Raw genomic sequence first — 23,538 nt, 5'->3', positions numbered from 1 at the left:
AAACGGCATTGTTCTGATGCACTTGTTTATGATAAAGACAAAAAAGTTGGTTTTACAGGTAAAGATGTTTTGCTACAAGGATGACGTGCGTGCGTGGTGTCAGGATGGTGTCTCCACCCTTGTGGTTCATAAGCACTTAGGGAGCAGCTGAGGGACCCTGCTCGGGGCTTGTCATGAGACTGTGTGGAGAAGCCACTGTGGCAAAAGGACCTTTAGACTTTATATAAATACTGAGGGTGTGTGCGGACTATTGGAGGCTTTCAGTCCGGGCTAAAGCTACCCTTTTCTGCTCTCGCCTTCCGAAGCTCTTAGATTCTTGCTTCTGCCCTGGCCAGGCTACTCTTGGTGGGCATTGGAATTAAGTGGTGCAGCCGCCTCAGGGAGAGAAGGGACATCTGTTCCTTCCTCAGTGGGGCTCTTGTTACTGCATCAATGTGTTAGCAGTTTCCTCTGAGCAACCTGCCTGCCTCCAATACTTGCACCTTGTTGACTGAAAAAAATGCACAACCTCAAAGTTGAGAGTTATGTTTTATTTGGTGGACATTCCGAGGACTGCAAGCTGGGGAGACAGGTCTCTCAGATCACTCTGAGGGGCTGCTCTGAAGAGACTGGTGGTGGGGGTGGGGTGGGAGGGGCCAGGAGATATAGAAATTTTTACAACAAAGAGATCAGTTAATTGGAACATCGGAAGAAAACCAAGTGTCCAAGTTAAGGAATTCAGGACTTTTCTCTGTATGGGAAGGTGCAAGAGTCTGGGCTCACAGAAATCACCCCTCTGATATGCACCTCAGCTCTCAGCTCTTGCTCTTCTCCATCCTGAATCCCCTCAAGGCGCACAGCTGGGGGTGATCGCAGTGGCTGGAGCTTGGCAGTGGGCAGCCCATTTGTCTCCATCCTGAGTTCCCCCTGGGCTCACCATCCACAGCTGTAATGTGACCGCGTCAGGGCTGCAACCTCCTTTGTTCACGGACATGGCAGGCAATATTTTTTTATTCACAATCCCCCCCTGTGATCCAAAATTCAACAAGCGTTTGGGAAATATTTCACAATCAGTTTTTGGTCAAACATTGCTAGGAAGGCTCATTTCCTCAATCAGGGGAAGATTCTGTTAATTTCCCACTCAGGTGTTGATTTCCCACTCAGGTGTTAATTTCTGGATTAGGCCCTGTGGATAATTTTAAAATCTCTGGATCCTCTTTCTTACTAGCTTAGTATGATCCAGGAAATGTTTTCCCTTGTTGCTTCTTCCCATGCTTAGAATTACAATATTACACTTATTCCATTTAGGGTTTTAAGTGTGATCTATTTTCTCAGGATGCTCAGTCATCATCAATGTTGTTGGACTCCTGGTTACACACTGGGTAATGTAAGAGGCAACAGTCTTATGAAATAGATAGGATATAAATAATACAGCTAGTCACAAAGTCATAGTGCCACAGGGAGATAAAATCATAAGCAATTTGGAAGCAAAAACAAGTTAAACAATGATTAGTATAAGTTGTAATCTGGTTGCAAAAAACGATCAAGTTCACGGGAGAACCAGCTGAAGACATCAGATTCTGAAAGGATTAGGTAGTGAGAAAAAGATAAATGTTTCATCTTTGTTTACAGAGGTGTACTTTATCAACGTGTTGTAGGTCATGGCATAAGAGAGAAGGTTTTTCTGGAAAACCAAGATCAAAATCCAGTGTATTTTCTCCCAAAGGGTGACACAGTTATAAATGATACTCCAGGGTTCATTCAGTCCCATGTTGTTAATTCCTGCTGGTCTGGATGAAGTCATCAGGTTTTCCACGAGAGTTTTGCCATTTGTTACCCAGTTCAGTCGTATTATCTAAAGGCTATCAGAAGCTTATATATATATATTTTTTTTGAAATCCTTTTTAGGAGTCTTCTTGAAGATCTTCATTTTGTAAAAGCATCAGTGTAAAGTAATTATTGTTTCTAAGGGACAGAACTTAAAATGGCATGGTTAAAAAGAGTTCCTGTTGTGGCTCAGCAGTAATGAACCCAACCAGTGTCCATGAGGAAGCTGGTTAGATCTGTGGCCTGGCTTGATGGGTTAAGTACATAGCGTTGCCACAAGCTGCACTGTAGGTGGTAGTCGAAGCCAGATCTGGCGTTGCTGTGGTTGTGGCTCTGCAGCTCCTATTCCACCCCTAGCCTGGGAACGTCCATATGCCATGGGTGTGGCCCTAAAAAGAAAGAAAAAAAAAAAAAAGAAAGGCATGGTTAAAGATTTGATTTACAATACAACTGTTAAGAAATTTGGATATTTCTGTGACATACAACATTTTAAGATAATAACTAGAATTATGACTGATAACATTCTATCAGGGCATATCAAATGTTAGGAGTCCCATATAGATTTTGGAATATTTATACCAATGACAATTATAACCTAAGTTTCATTTCAATCACTTGACAATGCTTTTCAAGTTATTTAACACAAGAAATAAGCCTAATTTAATATTTCTGAGATGTCTCAGGCTTCCTTTGAAGCTTCCCAGAGTTAGCTGGAGCTAAAAGAACTTTAGTTAGAAGTTGATATTTGGGAAGTTTGTTAAAAATATCAAAATGTTTTAAACCACATCAGGTCATTGTGAAACAATATATATTTACTTAACTAAAGTGACAAAGATTTTAAAAAAATGCAGATACCCTAAAGGCACAGAAATTCACACAATCGGTTGGCACAGAAATTCACACAATCGGTTACCAAAAGCAGCATTCCAAGAAAAATGTATTTTTTTAATAGAGAAAGCAAATTAAACTCCAAGTCTTATACTAGCTTACCTTTAACAGCAAAATCCATTTACTTCATTAAATTTAATCTAAATTTAGTCAATCCTCACCATGTACAAAACAGTTTTTTCAGTATTTCTTTTCCACAAAGCTTCCCTCACTTCCGGTGTCCATATTATTTTGTCCCTTAATTCTTCCATCTAAAAACACTCAACTCTAAGGATCAAGATGCAATTCCATCTTTTATATTTTTTTTTGTTTACGACACACATCTTACTTTCCTACTGTATACTGAAATTTTTTCTTTATTATTTCTAGTAACCTTAACTTCATGGTATGATTTTAACCTTCAAAATCCTTAATCTCGGAGTTCCAGTCATGGCTCAGTGGTTAACGAACCTGACTAATATCCATGAGGCCAAAGGTTCAATCCCTGGCCTTGCTGATTGGTTTAAGGATCTGGTTTTGCCATGAGCTGTGGTGTAGGTCACAAATGTGGCTCCGATCCTGCAGTTGCTGTGACCATGGTGTAAGCTGGCAGCTGCAGCTCTGATTTCACCCCAGCCTGTGAACCTCCATATACCTCAGGTGCAGCCCTAAAAAAAGATAAACAAACAAACAAAAACCCAACCAAAAAAACCTCCCTTAATCTCAAGCAAAAACTGACAGCAGTAATTGTAAATTAATTAAATTTAATTAATTAAATTAAATTGTGAAGTAATTGTCATAGCAGTACTTCCTGATCAGATAGCCTCATGAAACATAGTATTTCTTTGTTCAGTGTGTTACGAGACATGTGTCTAATAAATTTAAACATCTTTAGTTTCCATCTTGCATGTAGGCAAATTTAAGTCTGTTTAGCAATTAATGTTCTGTTTTCTTACTTTCTTTGGAAATGACCTAGCGATTCAATAAACTTCTACTATTTAACCTAAATTAGCACAACTCTAGAATTTCAAGTTACCAAATGTCTGGAGAGATCATTTTCAAGTAGACATTTCTAAAACATAATTACTTGTAAAGAGTTCACCCAAAGGCTCTTACCTCATTTGCATTTAATTTACTTATAAGAATTTTATCACACCAAGTTATTTTTCTTGCTGACAAATTTATAGCAGATGTAACAAGATCTCATCTCCTTCTAGTCAACCTAGGTATAGGAGTCCCCATTGTGGCTCAGTGGTTAGCAAACCCGACTAGTGACCATGAGGTTGCGGGTTTGATCCCTGGTCTCGCCCAGTGGGTTGGGGATCCAGCATTGCCATGAGTTGCCCAGTTGCTGTGGCTCTGGCATAGGCCGGTGGCTCCAGCTCCCACTGGACCCCTAGCCTGGGAACCTCCCCACGTGCCGAGGGTGCGGCCCTAGAAAAGAAAAAGAAAAAAAAACAAAAAACCTAGGTACAATAAAAATTTTATGCTTAATGTTAACGACTCCAAAGACATGTCTATAACAGATCAATAAATTTAAATTAATCTTAATACCAAATATCAGTTTAATATTGAAAATTTACTAATTTACATGAACTGAAAATCATTTTTGGCTGTTTTTTTTTTCATATTTAGAAATATTTAGTTTGCAAACACTTACTTTTTATTTTTTGGCTGCACCCATGGCCTGTGGAAGTTCCTGGGCCAGGGGCAAAATCCAAGCTGTGATTGTGAACTACGCCGCAGCTGCAGAAACACTGGCTCCTTAACCCACTGCACCGGGCTGGGGTCACATCCATGCTGCTGCAGAGACAATGCTGTATCCTTAAGCTGTTGCCGCAGCGGGAACTCCTGTAAATGCTTAAGTGAATTAAATAGGGATCTTCTATAAATTTAATTTTAATAATTTCTTCCAGAGGTAGACACATCTCATACGTATAATGCATACATGGACATCTAAAGAGGCAAAACTAGAGATCTCATGGCTTCAACGAATAAAAAAGCTTAGTTATGAATCAGGTATTACATTATAAACTTACTAGTTTACAAAAAACTGTTGGGATAAATTAAATTTGCTGGCTTAGATGACTAAGCCTTTGCTATTTGTGGAAAAGACTTTTAAGATTTGTATTTGTCATTGATAGAGATTCTAAGGAGGCTGTGAATTCGATTTTCAACGGAGGGAGGCTTTCCAGCAGTTGGAGTTGACATCGCATTTCTTCCTTTTTTTTCCTCCTTTGGTTTTAGCTTCTTCCTGATTAAGCTAATTAGGCTGAGTCATTGTGGCCTGTCTTTACATTTCTGGTGTGTAGAGATTTGTAAGACAAAGGGCTTTGCTTTTAACTCTCCAAAGAACTGGTGTGTCACCTAAGCCATATTAAAAGACTGATTTACCCAACTGTATATTTAGAAAATTTGCTTTTCTGTATCAGTGAGAAGATTTCTAACAAAACTGAAATGTAAGAGTTCTATGTTCTAGACTTTAGAGTTTAATTTATTATACCTTCAAAAACTTATATAAGGCATTCAACAAAGACTGTCTTTCTGGGTTCACAAGTTAAACTCCAAACAAGGTCACTATTTTTATTAGCCCCTGATTATTAGTTCCCAGTTTTCTTCTTTATCGTGTGGCTCAGGTCACCCTATTGGTTTTCTTGAGTGTGTTTAACTAGTATTTCCTGGGGGCAGATCTACGTGCCTTGTCTTTCAACACCACACAGGGGAAGGGTTCCTCAGTGACACATGTCTGTTGCACAGTGTGATTAAACAAAAGTTGTGTAAACATCTTTTATAAAGCTCACCTAAATATACCAATTTTTATATACTTTTATCTTAATCTTATCAACTTTTATGCCTTTCACTTTAGTTTTCATTAGGATCCAATCAACAGATTTTAGTTTTACAGGAGTCTTATAAGCTTTTCTTTCTTTTTTTTTTTAGGACCACATATGGAGGTTCCCAGGCAAGGAGTGGAATCAGAGCTGTAGCCACTGGCCTACAACACAGCCTCAGCAACATCAGATCCAAGCTGCGTCTGTGACCTACACCACAGCTCACAGCAACACCAGATCCTTAATCCACTCAGCGAAGCCAGAGATAGAACCTGCAACCCCAGGGTTCCTAGTCAGATTCATTTCCACCCACCACGATGGGAACTCTCTCTTTTTTTTTTAACAACCAGCCCCTTGTTTACACTTCCTGAGGCAGGAGATAATTGGGCTCCCAAATAAACATTTACATAGCGATACTTCCAGACAGAAGTGACAACAGGCACAAGGCAAGCAATTGATACTTGTCTTCTGTGAACTTGTCAAACAATAGTAATGACAGGATCAGAGGAGGGGCTGAGCCCTGCTGGGGCAAAAGACCAAGAGGTCATGTACTTCCCGTCATGGGGTCAGGGACACCCCAATTACACATGTGAAGAGAGACCCTTCTGGGTCAGAAAGGGAAGGGATGCCAGACCATGATAAGTCTAGATAAGCTTCCCACCGTGCCTTGCATTGGAATCCATCTTGGCCAAAAGATGCACATGCAGATTGGGGAGGGCCCTGGGTCTGATCAGGTGCAAAAGGTAAAGCAATGTAATTGACCAAAGGAAAGCAAAGATCTAGAGGAACTGTTCTATATTAGTGTTTGATGCTACCTCTCTGGCATGCTCCCCATTCAGGGGGATGCCCACATCCCCGCTCCTTTGAGTGTGTATTACTGCTTTGCTTCTGCCTGAGATAAATAGACCAGTTCTCTGTGTATTTTTCCATGTGTTGTATTGTGTTTTTAATAATAAAGTTTGTACCTGTTTCAAAGTCTTTGCCTCCTTGAAACATTCTTGCTTTTAACACGGGGCAAGAATCAGGGCAATTCGGCTTTTATCCTCTAACTCGTCTAGTGGCCTGGATTCCTGGTTTTCACCCAGGCTTCCCAGGTTCTATTCCTGAGCAGGGAATTAAGATCTCACTCCAAGCCATCACTCACTGCTGTCTCGCGGAAATCAGAGGCAAGACCTCACACTGTGCACCTGTCCCTATAGGGAAACCCACTCATTGTAATTAACAACCTACTCAAGGAGGGACTCCACTAACAACTGGCCATTCTGCAATCTGAGCACCGAGGTAGAGACCCCGAGACAGGGAAGAGGGGGCTGAAACAACTCTGGGTGGAAAATCTAGAGGCGTTAAGCTCCCAAGCTGCACGTTGGCCCACCCCATAAGCATCACTTGCAATTCTTATTTTGGCAAACCAACCTCAGAATCAGAAATAAATATTTCAAAACAAAAGAAAAAGGAATGACAGTTTATCAGCCCATAATGAATAACCCAGCCAGGTTATATGCATACAAAACTTATAAGTACTTGTGGACGTAGGAAGAGACGTGCCATAGCCCACCACCATAGAGCGTTTTTACCATCGAGATGCATCGATGTCAATAACCTCAAGAGCACAGATAACAATAAAGCGGTATGAAACAATCAGGAAGTGATATGTTTTGAGTGTTAATAAACAATTTCGTTTTTAATATAAAAAAACCAGAGTTCCCGTGGTGGTGCAGTGGTTCACGAATCCGACTAGGAAACATGAGGTTGTGGGTTCAATCCCTGGCCTTGCTCCGTGAGTTAAGGATCCGGCGTTGCCGTGAGCTGTGGTGTAGGTTGCAGACTCGGCTAGGATCCCGAGTTGCTGTGGCTCTGGTGTAGGCTGGCGGCTATAGCTCTGATGGGACCCCTAGCCTGGGAACCTCCATATGCCACAGAGAGCGGCCCTAGAAAAGGCAAAAAGACAAAAAAAATGTATATACATATGTGTATATATATATATATATATATATATATATATATATATATATATATATATATATATATATAAAACCTTCTAAGTGCTTATGTAATTGGGAATTAAAGGAAATCTCATCCTAAAAATGAGGGGGATCTTGTATTTCGTACCAGATAATTTTAAAAAGCTCGCTTGATAAAACTATCCGTTCAGAGTTCTGATTTTTTCCCCCTTTCAGTGTATCTTAAAAAAAAAATATAGTTGATTTACAACATTGTGCTAATTTCCGCTGTACAGCAAAGTGACCTAGTCATACACATATTCTTTTTCTCATATCATCCCCCATCATGATCTATCTCAAGAGACTGGACACAGTTCTCTATGCTATAAAGTAGGACCTCATTGCTCATCCATTCGAAATGTAATAGTTTGCCTCTAATAACCCCAAATTCCCAGTCCATCCCACTAGCTTCCTCACCCCCTTGGCAACCACAAGTCTGTTCTCCATGTCTGTGAGTCTGCTTCTGTTGTGTACATTTGGTGCATTTGTGCCATATTTTAGATCCCACGTGTAAGTAATGTCATATGGTGTTTGTCTTTCTCTTTCTGACTGACTTCACTTAATATGAGAATCTCTAGTGCAAATGGCATTATTTTGTTCTTTTTTATGGCTGAGTAGTATTCCACTGTGCATATGTACCACATCTTCTTGATCCAGTCATCTGTTGATGGACATTTAGGTTGTTTCCAAGTTTTGGCTATTGTGAATAGTGCTGCAATGAAATGGGGTGCATATATTTTTCAGATTGTAGTTTTGTCCAGATATATGCCTAGGAGAGGAATCCTGAATTATGTGGTTCTGATTTTAAACAGAAGACTTCTAGGGTGAACTTGCATTTCTCTTCCTGTGTCTTTGAGATATAAATGTTCTGCTTGATCTTCTTAGGGTGTTCTGTGCATGTGTGCATGTGTGTCTGCGTGTATGTGTGTGTGTGTGTGTGCGGGCTTGCGTGTTTTGAAAACTTGATCTCTGCCACACTACTTTTGGGAGTAAATTCTCTGGATCTTAGGTGACATCCTCTTCACTCTCTTATGGGGAAGGGTCTTGTGTCTTATTGGCTTGAATCACTGTTGATATATATTTCATTAATGGTCAGATGATGGATCTTTTAATTTGGAGAAACTTCTAAACAGTGACTTTTTAGAGCTCCCTCCTTATAAGCAGCTGTTTTATGGGTGCCTATAAAACAAAAATCAAATTAAATGTGGACAAAAGAAATACACATAATGGTTAATCTACGAACTTCTTTTATTTAAATCAAAGAAAAACAACAAGGGAGTTCCCATTGTGGTGCAGCAGAAACAAATGCTGCTAGTATCCACAAAGACATGGGTTCGCTCCCTGGCCTAGCTCAGTGGGTTAAGGATCCAGCGTAGCCATGAGCTGTGGTGTAGGTCACAGATGTGGCTCAGATCACATAATGGGTTATTTACAGCACCAACGAAGAAGGACTTTTGGCTTCTCCTCCAACAAAACCAATAAATCAATAAAACCTAAATCTAATCAAATCTCTGGATTTAACTGGTTTATAAGAAATATTGTCAGCAAAACAAGATAAACAGGTACACAGATGCAATCAGCCAAAGGATGGACATTTTTATTTCTGGAATACAATTCCAAGGAGAAAAAAGAGAGGGGGGAACGTGTAAATGAGGGGGGCTGTCCAGGTTTGGACAGACAGGAGGGTGAAGATGCAGCAGAGAGAGGGAGCACCTGAGCGAGAAACGCTAAGGCGAGGGCTGGGTGGGGAGAAAAGGCCCCTCCAGGTCCCCAGGCTCCAGGACACCACAGGACACCTCTGTAGGGCTGGGTGGGCAGAGGGAGGGGCCTGCACCCTGGGTCCCAGCATCCTCATCCCTGAATCCTCAGTCCCCTCTGACTCTCTGCGGTTCAGGAAGACCGGCCAATTCTACAGACTGCCCAGTGCGTGTTCACCATTGCCACGTGACTCGGAGTGTCTGTGATCCCAGGCACAGCTCCTCTGAAGGGCAGGACTGGCCGCGGGGGAGGGGGGTGGGGGGTCCCCAGACACAGTGTCCTCCACTCCCCCATCCTCACTGGTGCCTCTGCTTAACCATCTGGTGTTCTGATGGTACATCCACGTGGATGCTACTGGGGACACATGCTGATGCCAGGACAGCAGCCCTGACAAATGCTCAGGAGAGGGGCCACCCCTATGGAGTGAAGTGCAGGGGAGGGGAGATGACAAAATACCTGCTCCTGCCTGAGCTCAGCAGTTATCGGCCCAGCTGAAAAAAGAAGCCGCTGGCAGAAAGTAAAGAAAGTTTATGATACAGGTGATTGGCAGTAGGGTGGCCTCTAGCCTAGAAAATGCTTTCTAGACACCTGGAAGAACTTTTGGCTCTGGCAGCTGGTCTTGCATTTCCAGAGGCGGGGCCAGGGGGGATGGTCAGGTTTTTTATAAAGGCTCCCAGCTATCACCAGGGAGGTCTCATGGTCTTTGCTCAGGCTCCTCAGTCACACTTAGCTGCTGAAGCTGCTGCAGGACAGGAGGCACTTGGTGAGTGCTGAGTGTCTAAGGGCCGGGCTGGGGGCCTCGTCTGCACGCTCCTGGTTGCTGGGCCTTGGCATCTGGATGGACATGGGGGAGCTAAGAGCCCCCTGGGATGCGGGGTGAGAGGAAAGTGGGGAGATAGCACCGGGGAACAGGAAAGAGCCTGGTGGAGGATTTGCTGCCCCCCATATTCCCTCTGCCCAGCCCCCACACCCCCTTCCTTTGGTGCCCCCCACACACACCTGTTGTGCCAGCAGGAGGTTGTGCCCTGAGCTTTGTAGGGTGGAGGGCAAGGGACTGTGATGGCTCAGAGTCCGCAGCCTCCCTCCCTGGGAGCAGGGAGGAAAACCAGTTCAGCCCCAGAGCAGGGTGAGGCATAAGCAGGTGAATGAATGCAAGTACCCTCAGCTGCACCTGCCACCAGGCAGTTATTTTAGGTGGTGATTCCCGAAGGCCAAGCTTAGGAAAAGGAAAGGGACACAGGGTGTCGGTTTCCACGCTGTCCCTGCCCATTTGGCAACCCTGATGCAGTGAGGCTTGATTCCAGGCTGTAGGATCAAGGCCCAGAGAAGGGACGAGTCAGAGGGAGCAGGTCACCCCTGTGGCCCCTGCCACCGCGGGTCTCACACATGCTCGCCATCCTCCTGGCTTCACATTCCCGCACTTCAGCCCCCACAGTCACGCACACGCCCGCACACTCCGCACCCTACACACGTCCCTCTGCACCCACGCTCCACCCTGACTGTCCAGCTCCACACACTCTGCGCCCTTCACACACACACACACACACACACACACACACCCCTCTGATGTTGTCACACACCAGTGGTGTTGCCCCCCACACGCCCAGCACACCCTCCCCGGTCTTCCCTCACACTCACCTTCCTCCTCACGAATCAGTGTCACAGTGTCACACACACCCACTCCTCTCTCTGCCCCCGCCTCTCATGCACACTCCCCCACCCGCACTCTGACCCGGTCCCCACTGAGGAAGCCCACCCACCTCAAGGTGCTTCTGCCGAGAGGCTGGCTGCCAGGCCTCTGCCCCGGGGCCCAGCCAGGCGTGTTAGGGGGCTGCCTAGAACCTACCCGCACCAGCGCCTTCTCCTTTTTCAGGCCCCAGCCCCGGGTCTAGAGCGCCTCACCACACTCTCTCCCGGGGCATGGAGCCGGGAGCCCACCCTAGGGCATAGGGATGCCCACACCCTTCCAGTTGCTTCCTTCCAAGGATCCCACTCCCAGCCCTGGGCACAGGAGTGAGTCTCTTCCCAGGACGCGGAACTCAGGACCCCACTGGGTAGCTGCCCCACCCAAGCCAGAGGGCTCCCACATCTGGGGATCTCCCCACTCACCACATGGACTCTGCTAGGTAGGGACGCTGCTCTGAATCAGGTTGGCATTTTCTCTGTCCCCTTCTGTGCTACAGTTCAGGGTCCCGTGTTCCACCCCCCACCTAGGTCTAAATCAGGGAGAGACCCAAGCCTTGTCCACTGGCCCATGACAGGCAGCCCCCTTGGAACTCAGAGCTTGTCCTCCTGAAGTGATGAGTGTGGGAAGAAGGACATTTTTGTCAGCTTGGCTCGGCTTTAGGAGGAGAGGGCTCGGCAGCAGGTGGCGGGGTGAGTGTAGCCAACGGGATCCAGAAAGGAGGGCGACAGCCCACCAGGATTTGCAGGGGGAGTTTAACATGAAGACGTGTTCAACTGTGCGATAGAGTGACTGTCAGACACAAGGACATGCTGGCGGCAGCGGAGGGTGGAGGGAGAGCCCCTAAGGAAGGATGAACTTGGAAGTTCTATCCATCTCTCCCCCTTCTCTCTGCACCTGGTCACTCACCTGTCAGCTCCACTATTTTCTTCCACTGTCCCAAGAATTCCCCAGGTCATTTTTTTAAGTCATCTTTTAAGACCCTAGTGATATTCAGGCATTAACCAGCCAAAATTATTTGTTGTTAAATAGAAATCCCCTTTTAGGTACGTGATTAACGAGGTATCCCTTTGCCATGTGTTGATCAGCGTGCCATTCACTGATACTTCTTGCCACCTCTGCTGCAGGTCAAGTTTCTAGAAGTACTTGGGTCTTTTTCTAGGATCTTTCCTAAAACCGGTCTCCTGCCTTTTCTGCTTGCTCACCAGGTTCCTTTACGGCTGAAAATGCAGCCTAAGTCCAGGCCAGGTGTCTTGGGGCAGTGAAGCTCTTCTAGAAAAAACACTTGATGGCTTAAAATAACCAGAATTTACTCCTGTGAAGTTGCACAGGATAGAAGTCTGAAAGCGAGGTGTTGGCAGCACTCTGTCCCTTGCAGGCTCCGTGGGAAAAGCCTTCCTTGCCTCGTCCCAGCTTCTGCTGGGTGGCAGCCATTCTTGGGGTCACGTGGCTCCATCGCCTGCCTCTGTTCTCACTTGGGATTGGTTTTGTCTTTGTCTTCCTGTGGCTTCCTCTTCCTTCTGCGTCTGAACTTTTCTTCCTTATAAGGGCACCAGTCAATGCATGAGAGCCCACCCTGATCCAGCATGACATGTTCTTTAGTTAGCTTACCTCTGAAAACACCCTATTTCCCAATCAGGTCATAGAACATTTGTGCCCTGGAAACACAGGAGTTTTAATAAACATTCATGAGGTTCTTAATGGAAACAAAAGGTACAGTGAATTTATAATTGAACCCACTGCATCACTGAGTTTATTTATTTTAAAGTATAGTCGATGTACAATGTTGTACTGATTTCTGCTGTACAGCAAAGTGACCCAGTTATACATATACGTACATTCTTTTTCTTGTATTATCTTCCATCATAGTCTATCCAAGAAGTTGGTGTAGTTCCCTGGGCTGTACAGGACGACCTCACTGCTTATCCATTCTAAATGTGAGAGCTTGCATCTAATAACCCCAAACTCCCCGTCCATCCCATTCCCTCCCCCTTCCCCCTTGGCAACCACAAGTCTGTTCTCCATGTCTGTGAGTCTGTTTCTGTTTTGTAGATAGGTTCATTTGTGCCATATTTTAGTCTCCACGTATAAGCGATATCGTATGGGATTTGTCTTTCTCTTTCTGACATACTTCACTTCGTATGAGACTCTCTAGCTGCATCCATGATGGTGCAGATGACATTATTTTGCTCTTTTCATGGCTCAGTAGTCTTGCATTGAGTATATATACCATATCTTCATACATCTGTTGATGGACATTTAGGTTGTTTCGATGTCTTGCCTATTCTGAACAGGGCTGCTGTGAACATGTGGGCTCATGTCTCTTTTTGAATTGTGGTTTTGTCCGAATACATGCCTAGGAGTAGCATTGGTGGATAATATGGTAATTATATTTTTCATTATCTGAGGAAACTCCATACTGTTTTCCATAGTGGTTGTACCCATTTACATTCCCATCAACAGTGTAGGAGGGTTCCCTTTTCTCCACATCCTCTCTAGCATTTGCTATTTGTAGACTTACTAATGATAGTCATTCTGGCCAGTGTGAAGTGGTACCCCATTATAGTTTTGATCTGAATTTCTCTAATAATTAGTGATGGTGAGCACTTTTTCATGTGCCTGCTGGCCATCCGTATGTCTTCTTTGGAGAAATGTCTATCTAGGTCTTCTGCCAATTTTTCAATTGGGTGGTTTGTCTTTTTGTTGTTGAGTTGTAGGAGTTGTTTGTCTATTTTGGAGATTAAGCCCTCTTCAGTTATATCATTTGCAGCTATTTTCTTCTATACTGTAGGTTACTTTTCTTTCTTGCGTTTTTTTTTTTTTTTTTTCCAAATGGTTTCCTTAGTTGTGCAAAAGCCTTTAAGTTTGATTAGGTCCCTTTGGCTTATTTTTCTTTTAATTTCTATTGCCCTGAGAGACTGACCTAAGAAAACATTTGTATGTCAGACAAGGTTTTTTGCCTATGTTCTTTTCTAGGAGTTTTATGGTGTCACCTCTTATGTTTAAGTTTTTAAGTCATTTTGAGTTTATTTTTAATGCATGGTGTGAGAGTGTGTTCTGGTTTCATTGATTTACATGCAGCTGTCCTGGTTTTCCAGTACCCCCTACTGAAGAGGCTGTCTTTTTCCCATTTTATATTCTTGCCTTCTTTGTGGAAGATTAACTGACTCTAGGTGTCTGAGTTTATTTCTGGGTTCTCTATTCTGTTTTATTGGTCTGTATGTCTTTTTCTGTACCAGTACCACACTGTCTTGATTCCTGTAGCTTTGTAATATTATCTGAAGCATGGGAAGAGTTATGCCCCCTGCCTCCCCCCACCCTCAGGATTGCTTTGGTAATTTTAGGCCTTTTATGATTTCCTATAAGTTTTTGTATTACTTGTTCTAGTTCTGTGAAAAATGTCATGTGCAATTTGATGGGATCATATGAAATCTGTAGATTGCTTTGTGTAGTATGACCATTTCTCTTTTTTTAGGGCCCCACCCACAACATATGGAAGTTTCCAGTCTAGGGGTCAAATTGGAGCTGCAGCTGCTGGCCTACACCACAGCCAAAGAAAGTCGAATCCGAGCTAAGTCAGCAACCTACATCACAGCTCACAGCAATGCCGGATCCTTAATCCACTGAGCAAGGCCAGGGATTAAACCCATGTCCTCATGCATACTAGTCGGGTTTGTTACAAGTGACTCACAATGGGAATGTCTGACCATTTTAATAGTATTAATTTTTCCAGTCCAAGACCATGGGATATCTCTCCATTTCTTTGTATCCTGTTTAATTTCTTTTCTTACTATTTTCGAGTTCTCAGTGTCTTTCACCTCTTGGTTGGGTTTATGCCTAGGTATTTATATTTCTGGTGCAATTTTGAAACGTATTTGGGTTTTTTTTACATTTCTTTTCTGATATTTCTTTGGTAGTATGCACAAATGCAACCTATCTCTGAATGTTAGTCTCGTATCCTGCTACTTTGCTGAAATCATTGCTCAGATCTGGTAGATTCTGTCTGGAGACCTTAAGGTTTTCTATATATAGTATTATGACATTTGCATTTAATGAGAATTTTACCTCTTCTCTCCCAACTTGGATACATGTTCTTTCTTTCTCTTCTCTGATTTCTGTGGCCAGAACTACCAATACTATATCAAATAAAAGTGGAAAGAGTGCACCTTTGTCTTGTTCCAAATTTTCGTGGCATTCAGACTTTTTCCCATGGAGTAGTATATTGGCTGTGGGTTTGTCCTAAACTGCTTTTATTATATTGAGATATGGCCCCTCTACACCCACTTTGGTAAGAGTTTTTACCATGAATGCATGCTGAATTTTGCCAAAAGCTTTTTCTGCATCTATTGAGCTGATCATGTGGTTTTATTACTTTTCTTTGTTCATGTGGTGTATTACACTGATTGATTTTGGTATGCCAATCCATGCTTGCGAACTTGGGATGAATCCCACTTGGTCATGGGGTATGATCTTCTTTATGTGTTGGATTCAGTATGAGAAAATTTTGTTAAGAATTTTTGTGTTTATATTCCTCCCATGGCAACGCAAGATTCTTAACCCACTGAGTGAGGCCAGGGATCAACCTTGCGTCCTCATGAATACTAGTGAGATTTGTTTCTGCTGAACCAAGATGGAACTCCAAACTTATGAGTCTCTGTAAAGGCCTTGTACGTTCAGAGGAACACAGTTCCGGACCTAAGAGCATAAAAGTGAGTGTGAACACATAAAATATGTCTCGGTAAAACATGTAAGTACATTCCTAACTCATGTGCCTTTGAACGGCATCACAAAAAAAAGACCACCAGGCACTCCAGTTCCACCTCGCATGGAGGGAAGTCCGACGGAAAGAGCGTCAGAGTGAAACTGGCCGTCTTAACTTACTCAATGTACTTGACTGAACTTTTTTTCTCTTTAACTTACATCACCTTTGCAAATTCTTCAAAATGACCACGTTAATACATTGTGAGCCAGGACCTTGTCAGAGCCCATCTACAGTCATGGAAAGGGAGTGGTGCTTTAGCTTCGTGGGAAACCCACCTCTGAGTAGAAAATAATGCAGCAGCCAGCCTGTCCTCAAAGCTCAGTCTCTGCCACCACGGGTTGGTCCAGAGAAGAAACACCAGATGATGGAACAGCTGTTAGAACATTGGGAAAGTGGTTGAGCTAAATCACGCTCTCATCAGAGAATAAAACGTTTTTTCATCAAAGGATTGGCAGAATCCTGGGCACAGTCACACCCGGCCTGTCCCCGCCCCCCAGGTAATAGATACATGGCTTGTCCCCCCTCCCCAGCCCCTTCCGCCCCAAGAGCCGAGTAACCCCCAGCCCCACTGTGCAGAGTGGGGCTCAGGACACAGAAGCGCATCATCTCCGTGTCGAGAAGGATCCGTGCCCAGGGCTTGGGTGAGAGCCGGGCTCACGTCTCCTAAGCCCTTCCCAGAACACGCGCTGCCCAGGAGCCAGGGGCCAGCCTGCTTCTCACCTGCCGGGGTACCTGATCTCCTATCACAACTCTTGATGACGAGGACAATGATGAGGACAATGACAAGGAGGACGATGAGGACGCCAATGATGATGCCGATGACGTTGACGTCTGTAGTGACAGGTAGGCCTGAGGGGGGGATGATCCTTGCTGGTAACTGCTGGTTATCTGAGGGCTCCAGCGGTGGTTCTAAAACAAAGAGAAAAGCAAAATTCTTGTCAAACCTGGGAAGTCACCGTCCTCAGCACCTACTGTCCCCACACAGCGCATGTCCCCCCACAGGTACTGACTCATTCTGTGCAGACACTGAGTAGAAGGATGAGCAGGGCTTGTGCCCTGTGCTCCCGGAGCTCATATGTCCACGGAGGGGACAGCAGACGTCCGTCTGATTATCACGCTCGTGGACATGGTCACTGTGGGGAGCCGTTTGAGGAGGACAGAACTGGGGGTGCTCAATTGTGTCTGAAGAGGGGTGAGGGCTTCGTTCAGTGACGTGTGAGCTGGTTAAAGGATCAGAGCAAGAGGAAGGAGAGAAGGCGGGGAAGCATAAGGACACATGTAGATTTGGGGACCATCTGACAGTGCAAGGGACAGGATCACTGCTTAATGGGGAAGGAGGCTCCTGAAGGAAGATGCTGGAAAATCCTATCCTACTCCCATCACTGAACCTCCAGACAGAAAGTCCACCAAGAAATCAGTCACTTTGTCTATCCACCCATCCATCCACCCACCACATTTTCTGTTATACCCACAAACGTGCTCACACCCACACGAGGGCAGGCACTGGACCTTGGAAGAGACCTACCACCTCCTCACACCTGCTCAGTTACCTGTGGGCTCCTGCTCCGGAACATTCTCCCAGTGTCCTAGGAATTCCCTCAGCCAGTGACCACAGTCTCCCACTGCGAGCTTCCTGAAACGCTCTGCCAGGTCCTGGTCCTTCTGCCACTGCTCCTTGATCCCTGTGGCTCCGGGATTCACGACTGTCCAGTTCATGTCCATGGCGTCAAGGAGGAGGGCCGTCTGCCCATCGAAGCTGAAGTGCCAGGAGGCAGTGGTGCCTCGCTCTGCTTCAAGCTGACAGCACAGCTTGGCCTGCAGCCGGGGAGGAGCTGCGACCCCACACACAGAGTCATCCCGACCCCAGGGTCCCTCCTCCCCCAGGGCTCATATGTCTGCAGTCTAGGGGCCTGTGTCCTGCCCAGCAGGTCCCCGGGGCTCTGAGGTGGGACCCGTGTCCCGTTCTTCCCCACCACACCCCTTCCCCACATGGGCTCTGTGCTCCCCTCCCTTGCTCACTGTCCCCACCTCCCCACCCCCTCCCCATACTCACCCCTGGTCTCCTTTGTCCCCAGCTGGATGACAGACAGGAACATCCTGAGCTCTGGGCCCACTTCTCCCAGGGTTCTAGTCAAGTCGCTCCATGCTTTGGTGCCATTTACCTCCTCCCCCAGGGGGCCCGAAGCTGTGACCTGGTTGCTGTCACTGTCATACTGGAGGAGAGGCTTTGTGTCCACTGAGCCCTGGACTTCACACCAGGGCTGTCCGGATGTGGACTGAGATGTGACATTGAAGTTGAGGCAGAGCGAGTGAGCATCTGTGAGACAAAAGCACAGGTGTGTCCCCGGAGACCCGCCTGAAGGGCCTGGCTGCAGAGGTGGGGTCTCCATGTGGGGTCTCCCTGTGGCTGCTGTGGCCTCTGTCCTGCCTCCCCTTTAACTGTCTCAGGTTTAGGGAGAGGCTGGGAGGCCACTATGATCCCAACACATACACAAAATGTTACCAGGAAGCTTCACCTGACAAATGTTTTTAGTCCGTGTAACAACTGAGGTTCCAAAAATATAACATAATTATCCTCCAGGGACTTAAAATTTGTATGAAGAGACAAAAGTTTCAAAAAGGGAAAAAAGACACCATTGCACATATGCTACCTTCATAATGGGTCTAGGTACTCAGGAAAGGCTTCCGCGGGTAGAAGGTGGCACTTGTCAGGACAGGGAGAGCTGTCGCATGAACATAGGACCAGGGACAGTGCTTTAGGCTGGGTCCCTGAATACTGGCTGTAAGTGACATCACTGTCCTCCTAAGAAGAGGTGGACAGGCAACCACCTGCCAGGAACCGCCCGGCCCCCCCCCCCCCCCCCCCCCCCCCCCCGCCTGCCAGGTCTCCAGATCCCAGGACACTCACAGCGCAGAGTCTTCCCGGGTTTTAGCAGCAGCAGTGTCAGCAAAAGTAGACCTGTAGTGTGAGTCAGTGACATTCCCCCCAGCAGTCTTAGGAGACTAGCCAGAAAAAAGGAGCCTGGGCTGTGTCTACACTTCCACCACAGAGTACCTTCCAAAGTCTTTTGTCCAAGCCTGAGGAAGCCCTATTATTGTAAAACAATGTAAAAAAACAATTAGACCAGGGAAGTTTTGCAAGTTTGCAAGTTTTCAAAATGTAATTCCTCATTAAAAAAAAAAAAAGACTTTAAAAACAAAATTCACTTAACTTTCCTCCGCCTCTCCCCCACCCCCACCCCCCTTTGCAGTGTGAGCTACACTGTGGAGGTTCTGTGAGCTCCTCTGCCTGATTTCCGCCCCCCAGCCCACACTGCTCCGCAACTTCCTCTTCTAAACCTTCCCGCTGACGTCCTCTCCCGCTGCTCCTCCCACTGCTTCCTTGGCCTCCTCCAGGGGCCACGGCTCCCATCTCCTGGTCTGTGTGCCCAGATTTTCTCCCACCTCCAGTCTCCCACTCCTAACCTCTCAAACTCTCTCTCTAATAATTAAGATTCACTCTCAGCAAGCACAGCCCAATGTTAATCCGACTAATTGCAGACACAGCGAACCTGGCCTGCCCTCAAAGGTGAGTGTACAGTAGGTCCAACCAGCCTGTTGGAGCCAAGACTGAACAAAAGCCGAGGTTCTGCTTATTACCAGCTTCAGTTCGCCTGAACTTTGCAAACTCCTCCCGTACGAGAAGATGTCCCCATGAAAAGGTAGAAAGGAGAGACCCCGGCCATGAGGACTAAGCCAAGTCCAGCCAACTGCCCCACCACCCCTCCTCCACACACCTGCTTCTGTAAACTTGTTTCTGCATCTACTACCTTGCCTGACCGCACTCCGGTCCCACCAGCCAAGCACGGACCGGGAAGGGGTAGCCCATAAAAGCCTTGTGAAACCCCTCTTCGGGGCTCAGGCTCCGGAGAGCGATCTCCACTGAGCCCGGCTGTGTAATAAACCTGAGTTCTCCAACTCTCCATGCTCCCACCAGGTAAAAGCTGATACACTGCGGCCACAGAGCTGCTGGAGTTGATACACTACCGCCACAGGGCTGTCGCCAGAGCTGATTCGCACACTCCAAGGCCCCTCCCTGGGAGAAGCTCGGCCAAAGCCAAGCTGCAGACATTTCAACCTGCTGCCCCTACCACCTCCTCCCCAGAGGTACCCCCAACCTTCGCACTCTCCCCACCCCCACCTTCTGCCCCTCACCCCCGCCATCCGCCGCTCAGGTGGGCCAAACACCCCAGTCTCGAAGCCGGTGGCCTTGGGACGACGGGATAAGACAGGATCCCCCGGAGGCGACCTGCCTGGAGGTCTATCACACCCGATGCCCGCTCCTTCCCTGCTCACCCGTCTCTGGGCTCTGAGGCCTGCGGTCGGTGGGGCGCGGTCCTCCGCCAGGGAGGCCTGGGACCCGCCTAGAGCCTCCCGGAGGCGATGAGCATCCCCGTCTGGTTGTGTCCGCCCAGTGCTGCCCTCACGGGTTAGGAGATCGTAGGTGTTTGGAGCCATGAGAAAAGTTCCGAGAACTCCCTCCTTGGGGTTTCCGTTTCCACCCCTCAATCGTCTCTCGATTTCTGGCGTCCCCGGCTGCGGCTGCAAAGCGGCCCCTTGGCCGAGGTCTCTGCGCTCGGAGACCACGCTCAGGGATCCGGTGTCGGGGTCTCTGAGTTCGAAGTGCTCTCGATGCGCGCCGGTTCCTTCCTCCTTCCCACTTGGGCAGGACTTTGGGGGGGGACTGGACGGAGTGACAGGCGAGCTATTTCTGGAGGATTCCGCTCTCGCCGGACAATTAGAACTTGTCCCCAGTGCACAACTCCCCTTCTCACTCCCCTTTGGCGGGAGGAGTCGGGCGCACGTCACAGTTCGCTACTTCCACTTTCCCAACCCGCAGGCGGCGCCTGCCTCGTCTACCCTGCTACCCCCCACCACGCTTCCGAAACCGACTTCGCTTCCTACCCAGCTGGCAGCCACCACAAATCAGTCGTTCTCGGATGGACTCCGTGTCAGTCCGACGAAATAAATAGATAAAATAAAAATAAAAGTACCTGGCACCGGTCGTCTAAATTATTCTTCGGTCTGTCCCTCCCCCGTTTCAGCTCCTTTGATCTCACGGTGATGACTTTCTAGATTGTCTGTGATCAAGGCCAGAACAGGTCAGCGGGAGCAGGACACCACCCACCCTCTCTAGGGCGCTGCTCTTCTATCGCGCTCCGATCTTGAACCTTGAGCACTCACCACCGACCGCACAGGTATTCCGCAGCCCACATCCATCCCACCTACTCACTTCACACTGCCACCCACACTGAGGCTGTGTTGTGTATTGGCTGCATCTTATCTCACAGGTCAGATTACGGCTCTTTTCTTTTCTCTTCTTTTTCAGCTGCTGGGGGCATAGGGAGTTCCAGGGACCTGAACCCAAGCCGCTGTAATGCCAGATACTTAACCTGCTGCTGCCACTGGACAATTTCCACTTGCTTATGACTTTAAGTTGTCTTAATCCAGTTTTTTTGTCTGTGTGTGTGTGGGGGGGGGATGTGTGTGCGCGCGCGCTTGCTTTTTAGGGCCACACTCGTGGCATATGGAAGTTCCCAGGCTAGGGGTCCAATGGGAGCCACAGCCACGGGGGACGTGGGGGGGGGGGGGGTTCCAAGCTGCATCTGCGATGCGCGCCACAGCTCACAGCAACGCTGGATCTACGACGCACTGAGCAAGGCCAGGGATGGAACCCGCATCCTCATGGATACTGGTCGGATTTGTTTCCACTGAGCCACAAAGGGAACTCCCTAGTCCACTTGTTTATGACAAAGACCCACAAGCTGGTTTTAGAAGAAAAGCTGTTTTGAAACAAGAATGATGTAAGGTGTGTCAGGATAACGTCATCTCATCCGTTGCGGTTCACAAGCCCTTAGCAGCTTATGAAGTTACTCGACGATGAGTGCCTCGCCCAGGTAGGAATAGCTGTCCCACGGGGCTCCTCTGGCAGCAGGTCATGAGAACATGTGTAGAAGCCGCTGTGACAGAGGGACCCTTACACTATAAATAGCGAGAGTTAGAATTTCAGTGTGGGCGAAAGCAGATCTAGCTTCCTGGAGGTCTTGACATGCTTGTTTCTGCCTGGGCCAGGCTCCTCCAGGTGGGCACGGGAATCAAAGGGGTGCAGCAGCCTCAGGAAGAGAAGGGACAGCTATCCCTACCTGGGCGAGGCACTCGTCGTCGAATAACTTCCTACATTTCCTCCGTACAACCTGCCAGTCTGCAATCCTTGCGCCTTCTCGTTCGGCCACAAAGGGGTTTTGTTTTTCATTTCACGCTGGCGGGCGAAAGTCAGCAACCAATACCCTCCTACCCAACCCCGGTATTGGTCAAGCCGGCATTTCCCCCGCTCCCGAGGAACCGTCAAATAAAAGATACACTTCACCTGACTTTGGACTTTATTTCTGTCATCTCCACTTGCCTAGAACATTATTGTAGTTTATCTACCATTTCTGTGTAGAATGTCATCTCTTTATAGGCTAATGAAGCGACATTAACCTGCATGTGATTCGCTTGTGAAATTCCCGAGGTAAACCATGTTAAATAAAGGATTGGTCGCAATCTCTGAGCCTCAGGTGCCCCCCTTGCGCTCAAACGAAATACTCCCCATCTGCACAGACTCAGCCCCAGCCTTAGAGGGGGGCACGGGTTTCTCCTCGATAATGCTTTCAACTATCTGCCTTTTTATGTGCAAGAACTAGCTCTCTGGGGTTTGGATTTGCATTTCCAAGCCCACCCTTCCAGACTAATATTGAGCCCTTTTCAAGTGTTTATTGGCCATCTGTATACTTTAGAGAAGTGTCTATTCAAATTCTTTGCTTCAATTTAATGCCTTTATATAATTGCGTGTGAGTTTTTATATATTCTTGATACTAGTCACTTACCACAAATATTTGCAAATATTTTCTCGTATTCCGTAGGTTGTTTTTCACCTTTTGAATTTTCTTTTGTATTTTAGTTTTATTGAAGTATGCTTTTTTTTGTTTTGTGTTTTGTTTTTTGTCTTTTCGCCTTTTTTCTGCGGTCACTTCTGAAGCATACGGAGGTTCCCAGGCTAGGGGTCTAATCAGAGCTGTAGCAGCTGGCCTACGCCAGAGCCACAGCAACAAGGGATCCGAGCCGCATCTGCAACCTACACGGCAGCGCTGGATCCTTAACCTGCTGAGCAAGGCCAGGGATTGAACCTGTAACCTCATGGTTCCTAGTCGGATTCATTAACCACTGCGCCAGGACGGGAACTCCCTATTGAGGTATTGTTGGTTTACAAGGTTGTGATAATTTCTGCTGTACAAAAAGTGATTCAGACATTCATTCGCTTTCAGATTCTTTTCCCACATAGATTATCACCAAATACTAAGTAGAATGCTCTGTGCTCTACATGTGGAAAGTAACACAACGTCTTTTCTATCAAAGGAAATCTTGCTGACTCCATTTTGCTCCGGTTTCGCCTTCCTGCGACCCCCACCCCTCCCCTTTCCCCCTTCTCCCAGTAACAATGTGTTTCAAATTAGCCAACCGGGAAGAGTGTGCGCCCTGACCTGCAAGGGGGCAGGTCCATCACCTGCGTTGGGGATAAAGAGGGGAGGGTCCTCTGTTTGGCACGCACACTTTTGCGAGGGCCCGCGCCCTTCTGCAGAAGTAAAGCGCCTTGTCCAGATTTCTCCTTGTCCCCGTGACTCGCTTTCTGACACTGACGACCCGAGCCAGAGTTACTGTAATTTCCAACGTACAGCAGGTCCCCGCTGCACCGTCATTCCATATACCTTCGTGTGCGTGTGCCAATCCCAAATCCCCACTCCATCTCTCCCT

At 46.9% G+C, this 23,538-nt stretch overlaps 1 protein-coding gene and 1 long non-coding RNA gene across 3 annotated transcripts in view; one reads left to right on the top strand and one right to left on the bottom strand.

Annotated features, from left to right (window-relative positions):
* LOC125121561 (uncharacterized) overlaps window positions 1–23,538 on the top strand; it is a 46,268-nt gene that overhangs the window by 4,555 nt on the left and 18,175 nt on the right. The gene's annotated exons all lie outside the window — the stretch shown is intronic.
* LOC125121558 (retinoic acid early transcript 1E-like) lies at window positions 15,307–20,521 on the bottom strand. Of its 2 annotated transcripts, XM_047769945.1 has the most exons (7): window positions 20,044–20,521; window positions 18,617–18,797; window positions 17,762–18,025; window positions 17,259–17,540; window positions 16,429–16,617; window positions 15,984–16,081; window positions 15,307–15,641 (listed from the first exon to the last, which is right to left on the bottom strand). In XM_047769945.1, exons 1-6 carry the CDS (start codon window positions 20,203–20,205, stop codon window positions 16,020–16,022), a joined length of 1,140 nt encoding a protein of 379 aa, XP_047625901.1. In that variant the 5' UTR covers window positions 20,206–20,521; the 3' UTR covers window positions 15,307–15,641; window positions 15,984–16,019. The 2 variants fall into 2 exon arrangements, with proteins under 2 accessions (XP_047625901.1, XP_047625900.1); XM_047769944.1 differs by lacking the exon at window positions 15,307–15,641 and having other exon boundaries at window positions 15,819–16,081.

The sequence above is a fragment of the Phacochoerus africanus genome, chromosome 2, assembly GCF_016906955.1.
Source record: "Phacochoerus africanus isolate WHEZ1 chromosome 2, ROS_Pafr_v1, whole genome shotgun sequence".
Taxonomy (NCBI): Eukaryota; Metazoa; Chordata; class Mammalia; order Artiodactyla; family Suidae; genus Phacochoerus; species Phacochoerus africanus.
The sequence above is the reverse complement of the archived record's forward strand: the minus strand, read 5'-3'. Positions and strand labels throughout refer to the sequence as shown.